Source organism: Aythya ferina (genome assembly GCF_964211825.1).
Source record: "Aythya ferina genome assembly, chromosome: Z".
Taxonomy (NCBI): Eukaryota; Metazoa; Chordata; class Aves; order Anseriformes; family Anatidae; genus Aythya; species Aythya ferina.
In genome coordinates this window covers 34729749-34747703 of record NC_140299.1, presented here as the reverse complement: position 1 = coordinate 34747703, position 17955 = coordinate 34729749, and the positions used below count along the sequence as shown (strand labels likewise).

At 37.1% G+C, this 17955-nt stretch overlaps 1 protein-coding gene across 1 annotated transcript in view; it reads left to right on the top strand.

The window, feature by feature from the left end:
- The window catches only part of TTC39B (tetratricopeptide repeat domain 39B), a 77412-nt gene that overhangs the window by 13240 nt on the left and 46217 nt on the right, over positions 1 to 17955 (top strand). The window contains exon 2 of the mRNA XM_084503213.1: positions 11590 to 11624. Within this exon, the coding sequence (XP_084359339.1) occupies positions 11590 to 11624 (35 nt within the window). The remainder of the gene's footprint in view (positions 1 to 11589; positions 11625 to 17955) is intronic.

Sequence of the window (17955 nt, the reverse complement as noted above, 5' to 3'; positions counted from 1 at the left end):
GTGCATACAGATGTGTCATCTGGTGTTTGTCAGATGGGTCTTCCAGCTTCCCTTTTCATGATGGCTTTTATCTTATTTGGTGGGTTTGGCTGAGTAAAGTGAGTGCAACCTTAACTTCTTGTGCAGTAGAATTGTACGTTTTGAGGTAATACCTGTTCTGTTAGCAGCAGATTATCTAATGATCATTTGCCTAGACTGAGCTAAAGTTTCTGTGAAGTTTTGCCACTTGTGGAAAGCTAAACTTCATGAGGGATAGACAAATCTGAATGAGAGTGGGTGAAATTTCCCTAGCTGTGAAACTTTGCCAGAATTAGTAAGACCATGCTTCTTTCTTTGTGTCACAGATTGGTGACATTGATTGCTGATACCTTGACTGCATGCAAACAAATCAAGAGAATAAATACTTGTTATGTCTGTCAAGTGCCAGCTGATGACTTGCTTCCAGTTAGTTTTTCCCTCTGATTTTCTTTCTGTAAAACATCTCACAATGTTTTGCATTTTCTAATTAATTTAAGAATGACCTCTCAACAGTCTTTGGAAACCGGTTAGAGAAGGTTGGTTGGACTGACAGTAGAAAAGTCTCCACCAGCTTTGTCCTGGAAGATGTAGATACACCTAATTATTAATGCATATGGCTATGCATTAGAAGAATTAGGTCTAGAAAAATGTGAAGATGGTCTTACCAGCTTACAGACATGATAAATAGCACGCTATGGTTCCTTTTGACTTTAATAGGGCTTCATTCAATGATTTCATAGAAATTACATGATACTCAAGTTTCTAATAAATCTTGATGGGCTTGGAACAAAGTTTTGCAAGACTCTCAGGCATGTCTAATTAAAGAAGAACTAAGCTGACAGAACAATCATCCTTACCTGCTAGAGAGGACAAACTTCTGGTGTCTTCTGGAGTATCTCCTTTGAGGAGGATGATTTTGCGTAGTCCCTACTTTCTCAGTCTGTTTAGTCACCTTCCCCTTCTTCTCAAGTCACTTTTCTGATGGTATCGAAAGGCAGATGTATCCAGTCAAAGTGCATCTAAATATGTGTATTTATCTTTGACTGTAGAATTGCTTGGCAGTCAGTCTTGTCCAATAAAAATGACTAAGAATAGTGACATATTTTCAGATCCCTTTAGGAGCATACTCTGTACTGGACTAGCAACTCCCAATGTGTGTGTTTTTTTTTTTTTTTTAATTTCCTGGTGCTGTTAACAAACATATGTCTAACTGATATTTCTTTGAACTTGGGGCTGTTTGTTGGGATGTGTGAGAGGAAAGTTGGCTAATTGTTTATATATGTATATATAAACTTTATTATAGCAATGATGTTCTGTTGCTACCCTACTCCTTTGACTCTTAAAAATGCTCTTTGTGCAAAAGCAAAAGCAGGTCAAACTGACAAATAACAGGTCAAATAGCGGGAAGGTGCCAGTGTAAACTGTAAGAGGATCCAGACTGGTGTTCAGCCAACTTTAACTTCAGTTATATTCTCACTTTTATGTGCAAAATGTCAGATATGAATGCAAATACAAATAACTGTTGACAGCAGCCATTTGCATGTCAATTATAATGAAGTATTTTGTGATCCTTGCTGATGGTGTAACCGATTCTGCTTATTTCCTCTTCTCAGTCATAGGGGAGAGCAGTTGTTTAAAACAGTGCAAGCTCAGCCAGCTGCAGTCACAACAGGCAAGACTGATGCTAATGTACTAATGTGAGACTGCCTGAAGCTTGGTGTTTAGAAGTAGATTCAGAAAAGGCTTCATCTTGATGCTCACTCTGGTATGTAGATAGTCTGACCCACAAAGACTGATATCACTGAGTATAATCATTCCCAGTCCTGACCTTTTTTATATGAAGTGGCTGGTATGCTGCTTTATAAATGTCCTGCTTACATGCAGCTGAGTGCAAATCCAGAGTTGTCTGCTTTTTAGAACATGTTAATAATTAACATTGAACTACAGCAGGTACTTTCATTGAAAGCATCTGTTTTCTGTTAAAACTGAGTATGGAACTTTTAAGACTGTGTTTTCACATGTCTTTTGGTAAATTTGAGGTAACCAGCTTTGCATGGAAAGGTCACTGCTTTCCAGGCTGTAATGGAGACACCTTTGTTCTTGTGGGTACTGATATCTAATCATTGAGCTAAATGACAGTGAAGTTTGTATTTAGCTCCAGTTTATTTAGCCAAATTTACAGTAGAGCTGGGTTCTACCTTATCAACTCCTGTTTTCTCTTTGTGTGTGGAAAGTTGTGTTTTTTATTTTTTCTTAGCACATGACCACTGTTATATATATATATATATATATATATATATATATTTATATAGTTTATATATATATATAAAAATCAAATCACCCACATTAGTAAAGATCTTGAATATGACATGATGTTCCACGTGGATGAGACTGCATAAAATACCAGTGTTTTTCCAAAGAGGAGAGTGGAGGGTTTGGTGTCTGTTTTGGAGGAGCTGTGTTATCCTAAAAGTTTTCCACAGCAGATGAAAAACTTGAGCTCTCAGAAGCCAAAGATCAAGCTCAGTAGTTCAGACTTATTTATTCCAAGTATTTTGAAGAGTAACTTTGAAGAAGCAGATGGATCATATTTAGAGTTCAAGCCAATGAACTTGAAATACTGCGTAAGCACAAAAATACATGTTTTTTTCCTTCAGAGAAGGAGTTATTTTCATGTAAAAAATAAAAAAAGTTGCACTGAGTAGAAACAGAACTTGTGTGTTTCAGTTCAGTTCTTACTTTCTAATGCCACAGCCCACTTAAGTGACAATTGAATTCTGTCCGTAGGTGACACCATCATCTGATTGTTAGTATGCAAGAAAGGTGTCCACAACAGATTGTTTTATAGGTCAAGTTCTTGGTTACTTTTTTCTAGTTTATACAGCTTCTACCTAACGTTTTGAAGTGTGTGTAGGCATGTTAGACTTCTCTTACTTTAGATGAATCAAATGAGTTTGCTTAGGTGAATTTATTTTTAACTGAGCAGTATTATGAAGTGAACTTTCACAACTTTAAATCAGTAAAGCTTGCAGTATTGTTCATCTCCATCATTCTTTTTTCTTGAAGTAGTCATTTCTGATATATGATTCTTTGAGAGTAATTTTTGAGGGGAGGAGAAGCAGCAAAATAATGCCCATATAATCCATTATGAAGGTATTTTATGTTATGTGGAGAATATGCACGCTTCTGGGAAAAAGGGGAAAGAGCAGTATTCAGAAACTACCTAAAACTACCTCAGTATCCTTTTGATCCTATGCAGTGGAATTCTGACAGTAAATTCTGTAGTGGAACACTGTCTGTAGCTCAAATTTCAGGCTATGAGTTAATTTGAACAAAGTATTGTCAGAACTACAGATAATTTCTCCTTGTGTAACAAAAGCAATCAGTTTTCATGAAACTTAGCTGATGTTGAACCTAGTAATTTGTGCTTAGCTGAGTCATAGTGTTATGTACTTTTCAGACTTCATCTGGAGCCATGAAAGATGGCATCCATTGTTATTCTTACTTAACACTCTGCCTGAAGAAATGTGAACTTGACTCAGCAGGAAAAAAAAGACGTGATGAAAACCATTGTTTACAAGAAACCAAAGAGGTTTTACTTTGTACTGATTTTGTGCTTGTGTGATACTGTGTTTGTGTGTGATTTTTTTAAAACTTTTTCAATGAGCAAGAGATATTAAATATTTCTGCTTGGTAAATAGAAGTGATTAAACTTTTAAATAGCTTTTACATTAAGTCATGTGTTCTAGCTCTTGGACTATTTTGGGGAATCTTCTGTATTTGTACATATTAACCAACCTTTAGGATGGTTGAACTCTAAGGAAGTAAAATGTTTTACTGTTTTCATCCTCTCAGTGTTGCTTGCTAAAACTTTTTTCTACTGTTTTCAGATTAGTTTAAGGATCACAATAACAATAGGAATTCATATTGAATTACTTGTCAAAATGACCTTCTAGCCTTATTCCAGGTTGTTACTTCCCATAATACAAACCCAGCCAGCATGTATGATTTCTTTCATTGTTTTTACATTTACAGCTCTTCACTTGAGACTGTGTTATATTCATTGATGCTAGTCTACTAAAGGCAGTGTTTTCTTGTTATGATTTGTGTTCCTCTAACTCTAATATAATTCTTCACAGCTGAAGATTTCGTTCACATCTAGGATATTGATTAAAAATTGTTTTGAATGAAGCCATGAGGGTATTTTATTAGAAAAAATGTAATGATAGTATTCCACTGACAACTGCATTTCCTTATGTTTAGTTGGCTAGTTGTTGATATAAAGTATGTTTTATGGGAGACCGCTTAAACTAGATCAGCCTACAATATGAAAGAAGGTTTGTCAAATCCGAAGTGTCTGTTTTTATTCAAGAAATGTTTAGTAGCCTCAAATCATTTTTTATATAAAAAAGTCAACTTTCATAATTATACATTAATTCTTTATTAATTGTAACTTTTGCGTGTGTTTTTTTTTTTTTTTTTTAAGATTGGTTTCATATTAAGCAGCTTATAGTAACTTAACTAGTAACTAGTAACTGTTTTTTCAGTTGCTTGCTGTGACAGTAGCTCTGTGGTACTGTAGCAGTTCTTTGGCTAAAATTATTTCAGTGTACTTGACAGAGTAAGAACACCTCAATATTCTTACATAAATGCAAAATAAGTGAGTAGACAACTGACAGTGGATTATGCAGTGGATTTGTATTTCATTAAATGCTGAGTACACTGTTGCCCTGAAGGAGAACTCCAAAGTACAGAGCATGATAAATGGAAAAAAAAAAGTTGGCAGAAAAATGTCTCTGATATGTCCTGTCTTTAGCATTAAAAACAAACAAAACCAAATAAAATATCAACAACAACAAACAGAAAAACAAGCCTAAAATGAGAATCAGTGTATTGCTGAGATTTGAAGGTGCAATCCCACTGAAATGGGATTGTCCCCGTTATTTTCTTGCTTTAGGGTCAGTCATACTCCTGTGCTGCATGTCTCAGAATGTACCCAATTTCACTGATGTTTCTCATCAGATCTCTCTTCGTAGTTCTCAGCTTAGTCATAGAACAGAATCACATAATCATAGAATAACTAGGATTGGAAAAGACCTCCAAGATTATCTAGTCCACCCATCCACCTGCCACCAATGTCACCCACTAAACCATGTCCCTAAGCACTGGGTCCAACCTTTCCCTAAACACCACCCCCGGGGACGTTGACTCCACAACCTCCCTGGGCAACCCATCGAAATGCCGAACCACTCCTTCTGAGAAGACATGTCTCCTAATTTCCAACCTGAACCTCCCCTGGCACAACTCGAGGCCATTTCTTCTAGTCCTATCCCTAGTTACCTGTGAGAACCCCCAGCTCCCTACAGCTTCCTTTCAGGTGGCCGCAGAGAGCAATAAGGTCTCCCCTGAGCTCCACTTCTCCAGACTGAAACAACATCAGTTCCCTCAGCTGCTCCTCATAGGGCTTGTGCTCCAGGCCCTTCTCTGGCTATCGTAGCCCTTCTCTGGACACACTCCGGGGCCTTGACGTCTTTCTTGTAGTGAGGGGCCCAAAGCTGAACATGGTACACGAGGTGCAGCCTCACCAGAGCAGAGTACAGGGGGACGGTCACCTCCCTGGTTCTGCTGGCTGCACTATTCCTAATACAAGCCACTCAAGTCAACTGAACGGAGGTATGTTGTCCTCTTGTATCCTTGAGCAAGGTGCAAGCTCCACTGTCTGCTCATTTTAAGGGGCCTTTCTGGGGCTATGGAATTTGAAATGTGTAGCCACCAGTTTCTTTGAATTTATTATGAATGTACTCCTGACTCGGGCTAAAAAGGAATGAATACGTAGAAAGTCGCATAACAAGTAATAATAAAAATGTATTTTTTCTCTATTTACTTGGATTCTCTTCCAAGTACATTTTTAATACTCTATTCCGTTTGCTAATAAAACTGTGGTGATTACTGTTTTCTAGAAACTTGCTCTGGTCAGAAATTAAGATTATCGGGAAGGCTTCTCTTTGATAGTCCCAGTCCATAGTGTGGATATTTCAGATCAGCGTTTTTTCCCTATCTTCTCATAGTCACACTTTTCTCCTGTACTGAGTATTGACCATTAAAAAGAAAAAATGATATAGCCCATGTTCCACCAAGACAAAACTTACTCCTACATGCTATGCGCATGTTAGTACCCTTTCAGCTTGGTCTGCACCGTTTTAGTTAGAGGGAATATGGTGGATCTCTCTGGATTTTAGAAAATGGCTGCTGAGTGTGTCAACTAAATTTTGTTTAAACTCAATAGAGTCCTATAGGACAAATTCCTCTGCAGAATGATAGTTGTTCTGTGATTGCAGTGTTCTCTCACTCTGTTGTTCTTCCTATTGTGGTATTTTAGACCTCTCTCTCTGTGTATGGGGAATCCAGCAACTGACATCCAAAAAGGCAAATTCTTATGGACAAGTAGAGGTATGAAGTGTTCTTGGCTTTCGACAAAGGCCTGATTCTCTATGCATCCTTTTCTCTCAGCCTTGATCTTGAGGGGAGGAGCAGCACTGAAGTGAATTACAGAAGGTAGAAGAAGACAAAAATAATTAGATGTACCCATACTTGAATATAAGTTCGGAAAAAAGCATCAGGACAAAAAGAATCTTGAAGTGTATGTGCTTACTAAATATGCTACTTTTTATAGATTGCCATTACTATTTACTTTCTGGGGAGGGGAGTTACTACTGTGGTTTTCCACAGCTTGACTTAAAGCAGTCCTCCAATTAATACCTAAAAATAAAGCCGTAAATAGACAACTAAGTGTCTTACATCAACAGCTTTTAATGCTGGCTAGTATTATTTCACCACTATCTTATGTTGTCTCATTTGTCTGTCTCTGAGAAAAAGTGACTATGTGATTCAATAAAAGTTTTTTTGTTTTTTTTTTTTTTTTTTCCAGACAGCTTTATTTTTGAGGTGTTGTGCCAATTTCTTTTCCAGATTTGTGGGAAAATCTAAATCAGTTTTCGTCATGCCATCTAGTGGCACTTTAATTTACATTCATGTGTTAAGTTATTAGGTATTCTGGAAAAGGTGCAATAAAAATTGTTACTCAGTGTTATGTACTGAGAAACATTACTAAACTGTTTCACTTAGTACTGAATAAAGTGTTAATGTATTTTTTTTCCTGAGTAGAATATCAGGAAAAAAGAGATTATTTCTTATTATGGACCCATCTGCAAATTCTATTTCCTGAATATTTATGCAGAGTGTTTGTGGCTGTTGTAATAAGGACATACTTTAGGACTTGCTGCAGGATGGACCCAAGTCAGCAGAAAGAAATGGATGAGGGACTGCATTATCCTAAGTCTCTGGCAAGTCTCTCTAGCCATGCAAACAAAGGAAATTATATTCATCCAATAACACTCATAAAATGTTGAGGTCACAAATATGGCTGATTTAGTTACACATGGCATTAGGTTTGAAGGAACTTGTTTGCAGACCATCATCTGTGCTTTGTAAAATAATCTATCTTGAATTAAGTAATCTTCACTGTAGACTGACTTGAACAAGCACCTCCTGAAGTTAGTTATGGCATTTCAATTGTATCTGTTGTCTGTAGGCTGTGGTACTGTGATGAGCAACTAAAGATGGAAACTTTGCTAGGCTTTAATCAAATGTGCAAGAATGTCTGTCCTTGTCTTTGGGCTGCTTCTGTACTTTGAGGGATTGATAAATATTACAAACCACTTGATTTTCTTTTTTTTTTTTTTTTGAAACACATGTAGGTATGCATGTAATATATAACTTCACGTGTTCAAAATGTACTTGATGTAACAACTTGATGTTTTCTTTCGTAGAACAGGTTTAATTCACAAGTTAATTGTAACAGGCTACCTGGAGAAAAGTGATTGTGCCCTGAATACTTCTGAAGTCTTTCATGTTTTTGTAGGAACATGACGAATCTCATAACTTGATCTGGGAAGAGCTGTTTTGGGTACCTCAGTTGCAGTCTTTCCATTTACACTTTTTTTTTTTGATGACTTTTTTTTTTTCCTCCCTGAAGGAGACATGGAATGGAGTAGAAAATGGCCACGTTTCTCACTTAATGCCTTCAACATTCTTCACTATATACAGAATCATTGAGATACTATAAAGTCAACTACGAGCTTGCCTGAGACTGTTTAAGACAGAACAAGATGTCTTACTTGAATACCTTTTAATTCCCCTTCTGTATCCAGTGGGACTGTGAGGGCGCATAGAATAAATGCAATGTTTTTAACCCCTTCTGCAATGTTTTTAACCCCTATGAGGAATCTTAAGAGGCCATGACTGTGACCTGTACTTTAGAATTGGGAAAAGATATTGTTGTTCTTCACCTTCTAAATGTTTAGACATGCATTTAACTGTTATGAATAGTAAGGAACACAAATCAGCAGGAGCTGGACAGAGAAGGTCCACATAGATACAATGTGTGAGTTATCTCTTTCTGCTTGTACATGGCTGGTGCTCTCAGGTTTAAAAGAGCTTTATGTGCTAGGAGCAGGCAAGAGGTTGACATCGAAAGTTTTATCATGTCAGTATACACTTCTGATTATTACTGTTATTTGTAAATATCTGACAGTTGAATCTAATTTTTGCATGTAAAGTTGTCCTCATAGGAAAAATGGAAACATGCTCAAAAACTGTCAGTATGTTTTATTTATTTTGCTGAATTTCTCCTCTTGTTTCTGGAAATAGCTCAGGGAGGCAGTCTTCAGAGAGGCAAGTTACTAGAAGGCTGATGACTTTTATCAGTGTGTGGGTGAGACATGGGTAACACAGTTTTTATTTAAGATGTTTGTTCCTGTTGGCATCTCTTCAGCTTTTACAAACTCAGTTCATCTTTCCTCAGATCACACATCGTTTTACTGTCTTCTGTGTTAACTACTGTACTCTTCAGAGTATCCCTTATCCTGTCTACTATACCATTGTCAGCCAGAAAATTTAGCTTGAAAGAGAGCATTTGGGCAGTCTGTTAATAACATATCTTTAAGTATATTTATGGCACTCCTTGGCAGTGGCAGCTGCAGACAATAAAGAACGTGCTATTACTCTCTTTCAAGCTACTGCAATTGCATGTTCTACCTGTAAAGAATGATAAAAGTCATGTCCTTTTGCAATGGTTATTATGAATAGAAATTTTCCTGTAGATAAAACAAGTATTATTTTCAGGAAAGTAGATCATAGTATCACAGTATATTGCTGAATTAGCAGAGAAATTGTTACAATGTTTGATTATTTATTAGCTGTTTTCTGCTGGTAAGTTTGCCTAGAAATATAAAATTCGTGCAGCATTGGTGTGTCTTCTGAAGTATTTACTGAATGGTAGATTCAATCTCATGTTACGTTTAAGGTGAGTTCTCTTCCTGACTGCCTGGTGGAAGAAAGGACAGGCAACTTGGGGAGAGTACAAGGAAGTTGCCAGCATACACAAAGAAAGTCAGGAAGGTTAAAGTCCAGCATGAGCTCAACCTGGCCACTATGGTTAAAGATGACAAAAAATGTTTTTACAAATATATTAATGATAAGAGGAGGGCCAAGGAGAATCTCCATTCTTTACTGGACTTGGGGGAACATGAGGATAAGGAAAAGGCTGAGGTTCTTAATGCCATCCTTATATCTGTCTTTAATAATCAGACCAGTTATCCTTGGGGTAGTCAGCTTCCCAGACTGGAAATCTGGGATGGGGAGCAGAAGAAACTCCCCACAGCTCAGGTGGAAATAGTTAGAGATCTGCTGCTCCACCTGGACTGTCACAAGTCCATGGAGCCAGATGGGATCCACCCGAGGCTGCTGAGGGAGTTGGCGAATGTGATTGCTGGGCCACTTTCCATCATCTATCACTGGTCATGGTCATCTGGAGAGGTCCCGAATGACTGGAGATGTGCTAATGTGACGCCCATCTATGAGAAGAAGGGTTGTAAGGAGGTCCCAGGGAACTACAGGCCTGTCAGCTTCACCTCGGTGCCAACAAAGGTGATGGAATAGGGCATCTTGAATGCAATCATACAGTGTATACAGGACACCCAGGGGATCAGGCCCAGTCAGCATGGGTTCATGAAAGCCAAGTCCTGCCTGACCAACCTCATCTCCTTCTACAACCAGGTGACCTGCCTGGTGGATGAGGGAAAGGCCACTGATGTAGTCTACCTAGACTTCAGCAAGGCCTTTCTCATGGTCTCCCACAGTATTCTGCTGGAGAAGCTGGCAGCCCATGGCTTGGACAGAGACACTCTTCACTGGGCTAAAAATTGGCTGGAGGGCTGGGCCCAGAGAGTGGTGGTGAATGGGGTGGAATCCAGCTGGTGACCGGTCACCAGTGGCGTTCCCCAGAGGTCAGTGTTGGGGCCCATCCTCTTTAAAATCTGTATTGATGATTTGGATGAGGGAATTGAGTGCTTCCTCAGTAAGTTTGTAGATGACACCAAGCTGGGGGGGAAGTGTTGATCTGCTGGAGGGTAGGAAGGCTCTGCAAAGGGACCTGGACAGGTTGGATTGATCGCCCAATTGACCCAATGGGATGAGGTTCAACATAGCCAAGCGCTGGGTCCCACGCTTTGGCCACAACAGTGTGTGCAGTTTAGGGAAAGGTTGGATCTGGTGTTTAGAGATACGGTTTAGTGGGTGATACTGGTGGTTCGAGCAGACGATCTTGGAGGTTATTTCCAACCTTAATGATTCTGTGATTCTAAGGTAAGTATCATGCAAGGATGTTGAAGTCCTTAATGAGGTTATGGCATAATGAATTTAAAATGAACAAGGAAGGACTGGATCAGTATATGGAACAGAGAGATGCTGAAAATTACCAGATGGACAAACCACAACAAGGTCAGGAAATTGCCTGAGCTGTTAATGGCTGGAAAACGTGTGGTGGATGGAAGAATGTAGATGTTTATTCTGTTCTTTGTTTGCTACACGACTCTGAAGACTAGTTTTGGAAACTGGATATAGAAGTAGGTGTCCTTTGATCTGAATCATTCTGACCATTTTATGTTCATGCATCTCTTCCTCTATTTTAATTTGAACTAAAAGAAGAAGAGACATCATCCTGATGTCTGTACCAAGTAATTCCCGTAAGCCCTACTAATGCCTGAGTTGGCTGTGTATTCACACTATCTGTTACGCATTTTGGACTTGACATATATAATCTGGTCCATCTGCATATCAGCTATATGCTCAGAACATTTTACATGCTGTTTTTTCTGTGCAAGTAAGCTGGTGCATCCTGAATGCATTAGATGTGCTGCAGAAATTACTGAGGCGTAAGCCTGTATTCCTCTTAGAAGTTTACATGGTAGAAGTTCGTGAGTCTGAAGAAGTTGTTGTCTGTGTTTAACTTGAGACTGTAGTGTGATATGGTAGGCCCATAGGAAATGTATATGTTTGGGTGATGATTTGTAGTGAAACCATAAGGGAAAGCCAGTAGGCTATGAATATTCTGAGTATTACTGTATGTTGCATAATAAATGCTACCTGGTAAACGTAACTTTCTGACGTGTTACAGAAAGAGTCCCAAAATACACATACACATTTAATTAAAACAGCTTTTTTCTTTTCCAGGAAAATTTTGAAGATGCCTTTGAAAACATCCCTGTGTAAGTAATATTTTTAATAAAAACAAATATTTTAAAAGCTACTTATACAGCAATAAAGTACTATACGCATATCTTCTCAGGGCAGTGTAGCTTTTTTATGCACTGACTGTATTCATGTTTTCAGAGTCCCAAGAGTTGGGAAAAGTGAGTGTAATTAGGTTGGTGGGTGTGATAAAGTACTTGTCAACAAATGTGAAAGTTGTAAAGAAAAAAAAAAAAAGTAACTTGGTTGCATACTGATAGCTATAGGCAAATATTTGTATAGTGAAAAATCATAACCTAGTATTAGTGGAAAAATTTCAGATGATAGGACCATCAAAACAAGACTTTTGAATGCAGATTGCTACACCAATTGCTGCACAGGTATTTTTTTCCTGATGAAGTTAGGTATAGTCACTTCTCGAGCATTAGATTTAATGCTGAAGCATTTGTATAATACCTAGAGTAGTAAGGTATGCCCTCTATATGAAAAATGTAATGTAACTTCCTGTAGTCAGAAATAAATGAAGAAGAATCTTGTACATTAGTGTCAAGAACTTTTTCATGTTAATGACCACTCCTTCCTTAGGCTCACTAGCAGGTGCTGTATGATTAGGTAACTTCTTTCTTTGGCCCTTGCTTCCCCTGGGTAAGGGGAGAAAGTGACTCTAATATTTACTTTAGGGATATTTATCCAACAGTCACTCAATTCCGTGAGAAGGTTATTTCATTGTTTTTGTTGATGTTAGACATGGGCATGGATATTTATTATGCAAAAGTATGCAAAACTCTGGTAATTTTTTGTGTGTATGTCTTCAGTGCTCATAGCTGCCATATAGAGAGACTTGTTACAGCTATAGAAGTTAGGCTGATAATAGTTTCTTCTTGCTAGTATTACTTCTGCCTGTATTAAACCATTATGTAAAAGAATAAATGTCCTCCTGTAGGGTGGTAGAGAGAATATTAGTAGGACAGAAGCAGTCTGTAGCAGAAGCAGTCTTCTACTGGCCAAAAATACTATCCCTGTGCTGTTACATTGTTGATTGATTCTGGTGGATGTGTATTCTAAAACTGTTTTTGCATTTGTTCAGATTTCACAGCCTTTAGTTCACTGTGTTTCAGTAGCATAGGACCACCTGCAGTTCTTGTGGGGTACCATTAGAGAGATCATAAAATGAGACTTATTATCTATCTTAAATGGGTTATTAGGAAAGGAAAAGAGCTGGCAAGTCTGTGTTGTATTAAAACAGCTTCTATTTTTCAACCCTAGGAGAAGTCACAATGTGACTAACTGCATTCACCGAGCTCTTATTCATTTTTCTAAAAGAAAATGTCATTATAATGAATCTGATTATTCCAGTATTGTTTTTGCAGAAAATGAATTTATCTTCACATCTCAAGAACTGTTTCAATTTAGGGAATAGCTACATCAAAAAACTTGGGTTATATAGGCTGTGTAAGAGTGGCATTTGAACAGACTCTGAAAGTATCCTGCAGGATTTGAGTTGATTGCATAGGCTGTTAAAATAAGCTGAACTAGATGTAGTAAAACTTCCATAGATGATAAGGGCAGTATATGTTATTATTTGGAAGCCTAGCTCATTGACTGTTATGAGACGTGCATTTATGTGCTAAATGTTCTTCACGGAATATGTCTTCTATTTCTTTGGTTGGTTGATTAACGTGATTATAAGTCACCAACTTTAAACTTGAAATAATGCAGGGATTAACCTGTCTGACTGATTGGCAGGCTACCGAACCAGTAAAGACCTCACTTTCTGTAGATGTTGAAAAAGGTATCTACTAAAATGCACTATGCTTTAATCTTATGTTGAATGTTTGGACTCATAAATGTTGCTCAGGTGTGTCCCCAGATAGACAGCTTTTAAATAATACTGTAAAAGAGGCATGTACTTTCATATTAGTTGATTGAAGGTAAAGAAGCAATAGGACTCTGAAACCCAACAGGATGTACAGATGAACAAACAAGTATGTGAGTTTCCAGCATCAGATTCTGAATGCCTTTATTTTTTGAGTACATTTTTAGACTGACAGATAGTATAAGTGAAAGTACTAGTAATCTTTGAGAGAAGAAATATTTCTAGTTTTCCATGCTTTTTTCTAAATTCTTTACAATTTTTCCAACTTTACAATTTGTGTTTTAAAATTGTTATGGAATCCTGTAGGTTTTTTTTTCTTTTTCTTTTAATTCTTCCTCTTTGGAAGAAAAATTTGAAGCTCCATTTTAGTAGTTTCGATATGCAGTGTGTGCAATTGGAGTTGTCTGGTGATGGTTAACTGACAGAGGATGTCAAGAATATATGTTTGAACAGCACTGTTCTTCCAAACTGCTAAGACTATTATTTTTTTTCAGTCTGGCTTAGAAATTTTAATTCAGCTGCTGTAATATTAATGGAAAACAGAATTTGATGTGTTTCTGTATCAGAGGACTGTAGAGGCCTGTGATATATGGAAAGGCTTTTGTTACTTTCACACAATATTGCTGACCTTGAATTGCTTTCATCAAATTTTTGCAGGTGGGGAAGTTGTTGTAGGCTTTGGTTAGTGAAAGTGTAAAAGGCCTGTAAAATCTTAACCATAATACGTAGAAGAATGAAAAGTAAACCGATTAAAGCTTCGCAAGATTTTTGAGAAGTGTTAGCTTTAGTAAGCATTTAGTGAGTCATTAAAATGACTTACAGTGTCAGCTTTTATTTTACACTTAAATGTTCTATTGATTGCTAATGGCCACAGTAAGTCTTGAGCATTTCCGTTGTTACTTTCTTCTGGATTCTGTGTTCATTGTAGGTGACAGTGCTCATGGCCAATTTCTCTGAACTGAGCCTTATGTCCTTATGTCTTACGAACCTATACCTTCCCCTACCAGATGACTCAAGCTTTCTCTGCACCTACATACCTCTCCTTTCCCCAGCTGCATCTGAATCTTCCTTGCTCCTGGGTGGTGGTTTCATTTTTCAGCAGGCCAACAAAACAGTTAACTATGGTTCTGTAGCTTTTCTGTCAGTAGGTACATATTTCAGGTATTTCTGCACTATCTAGGTGTTGATTTTAATTATCTCTCAGATTTACAGCTTCTTTGTTAAATGCAATTGACTGAAACTGCGAATAGGCTAAGATATTAAGAGCATGACCAGACAGTTGGCATAACCATGTACATTATTTCTGTAGAAAATGAGGCTTGTTGAGAAGACTGCTCAGCTTATGAGATTTAAGCAATAAGAATAGGACAATCTCATTTGAAATAATTGCTGCTGATGACTTGCTTGGTGTTTAGATAATTAGCTGCTTCGCAGTTCTGGGGATTATGTAGAAAATACATACATTCTGTATCCGGGCAGCATTCACTACTTAGACTCCATTCTCAAATTTTTCAAAAGGTACAGCTATTTAAACAATGTGCATAAGAACTACAAAAAGCAAGCCTTCAGACTTTTCCTGAAAGTTTTTAATCTTGTATTCCTTGAAATTTTTTATTGTTTTAGTTTTCAAATAATACTGATAAGTTGCCTAAGGGAAGCTTTTCCTCAATCTGGAGCCATTCTTGTTATTTTTCACCTTATTCGGTCTAGAATTAATGGTATTTCTTTCTGTTACTAATACAGTAATAGAAGTTTGAAAGCATTACTGCATTGAAACAGTGAATGCTTGTTCACTTCATTGTACTGGAGGCTCAACATTTTGGGAAGCTGTATCTAGTTTTTTTGATTTTGCTGTTGATAAAATTCCTTTTGGAATTTTCTAATGTATCTGTGTTTCAATCTCTTCTAATCAGATAAGAAACTTAAATTGTTATATCTCTGTGACAGTATATCTGGCATTTATTTGAGTGATTTATTGCAGTTTGATTATACTCACTTGAATTCAGCTGAAATTAACCCTTTTATTGGGTAGAATCTTTTTTATATATAAGGGCTTTTTCTGTTTACTTACAAGGAAAGAGCTTATTCAAATTATATCAGATCAACTTATTCTTTTAGAATTCTCTAAATCAACAAGTGGGACCTGTCATCATGATGTTTTGTGTATCAGTAACATAAAATATTTATAAATGAATAGTACTGTGTATATTGCTCCAGTAAATAACACACAATTTTACTAATTTAACTTTTCTTTAACTGTCTGTTTTCCATATTATTATTATTATTGCTTAACTACAGGTAGGTTGTGTAGGTTAGATGCTAAAAGACCAATGAGTTATCTTAAGAGGTTAAAATCCTTCCCTAAATCTCTAGTGCTGGCTGCTGTAACTGAGGACCAGTCCAGGAGGCAATCAGTCTTTGCTCCGATTGTCTAAATGGATTAGATTATTTATCTAGACTCTTTTGTGATCTTGTGTTAGGTACTGTATGCATACTCAGCAACTCTGACAATTTTTTGAATGATCACAAATTTCATGGTTCTATTAGAAGTGTGGAGGGATCATTAAGTGTAAATATAATTCTTTACTTACTGTCGCTAAAGTCAAAGTACGGCTGTTACAGGCAGTCTGCTATTTTGCTTAAAACAAGCCATAGAATTTCACGTTATTTACTCTGTCAAATCTAGCTATTAAATTTTTGTAAGTACTTTGTCTTGGCCATAATTTTTGATGTAGCATGTTCAACCTTATGAAGAGGATAGCTGGGATCAGTGTGAAACTAAATTTTGCCATTACATGGGACAGTTAATTCTACATTACTTCTGCACTGGTATCCCCTGTGGTAAAATAACTCAATAGCTTGAAATAAATCTCTGTTTTTAAAGTTCAAGCCTTTGGCAATAATTAAGTTTTCTGGTGCTAAGCTGCTGCTTACCAAATGTATCAGCATGTTTTCACCTGAGTGTTGGCTTACTTTAAGTGTTGTACAAGTCTGTTACATAAGGTAACTTAGATTCTTGTTGGGTAATAGAATTATAAGCTCAAAAAGATGTATAGATAGAAAAGATTGGTTTTATCCTTTAATTCTTCCTAAAATGTTTCGTTAGCATCTGAATTTTATTATGTAAAAACTCAAATACAGTTCTAACCTTAGCGACCAAGGTAATTACCAAATTCTGCAATTTGTTCCTTATGTATTTCTGCTACATTAATTTTCCCCTGAATTATTCAGAAATTCTTTCTATTGAATATGGAGACCTATGTTTTCTGTTGTCAGAGTATTATTTTGGAAGTTATTTTGTCTTTGTTTTTACAAGATGACTAAAAAGTAAGGTATGTGCTCTTTCTAGTTTTTAACCATAGTATGCTTAATCTTGTATTAACCTTGTCATTGCTGTTTTTTTTTTTTTAACGTCTTCTCTGAAGCTTTAAACTTGTTAAGAACTTAAATGCTCTTTCAATTATATTTTAATTTTCTCCTGTTTTATTTTACTAATTATTCCTTAAAATTTCATTAGTATGTGACAGGAATGGGTTACCATCAGATTATCATAATTTCCTGTAGTCTAGTTGGTGTGCAGTCTTTTTCTTTGAAAACACCATCTTGCCTTTACATGTAGTAGTGTCATTGCCGTTCCTGGCAATGACAAGTAGTGGTGTCATTGCCGTTCCTGGGGGTATTCAAGGAAGGTTGGACAAGGTTTAGTGGGTGACATTGGTAGTAGGGTGATGGTTGGACCAGATGATCTTGAACGTCTTTTCGAACCTTAATGATTCCTCTAATAACATTCACAGTGGTTATACTATGGTAACTGGCTGGGCATGTTTTACAGAGGATTACTGGTAGTTGTCTTTGTGAAGAAATGCAGTTGTCTGCCTGGCTGATCAAAACAGTTCATACAGGGGCCACCTTCGTGTTGCTCTATTTGTACAGAAAATTTTGACGCCCAACCTCCAGTTCTGGCGTTGGTGGGAGATCTGGAAAGATAGTGAAATCTCCTGTGAATACAGTTCAAAAATGAAATAGGGGAAAGATCTAAGCCACAATTCCAAAGAGAAGCAGACAAATGAGTTTTGATGAATAATGGAATTCATAGGATTTTCTATATTTTTTTTGCAGCAGAAATGCTGATATTTTGCTGCTATATTACCATTCCTCTTCTGCATTTCCTTTTCCTACCCAAAGCTGGATTTTGTTAATCCTTGATCCTACCAAAGCAGCTCTGTGTGGAATTACTGGGGTGATAGATTAAGGGCCAGAAGTGTTTAAGGAAGTTAGAGCAGGTTATCCTTGTAATCTCAGAAGTGTAGTTAAGATTTCGGTTATACCTGCACATGTGTGTGTTTTGTCAGTTAAGGAAACTGAACAGCTGAGGAAGTGACCCTAAATTCAAATCTGAGTTCTGGGAGCCAAAAGCTTGTAAGAACAATCTTGATCTCCATATGCTTGAATTCATATTCACACATTGTCTC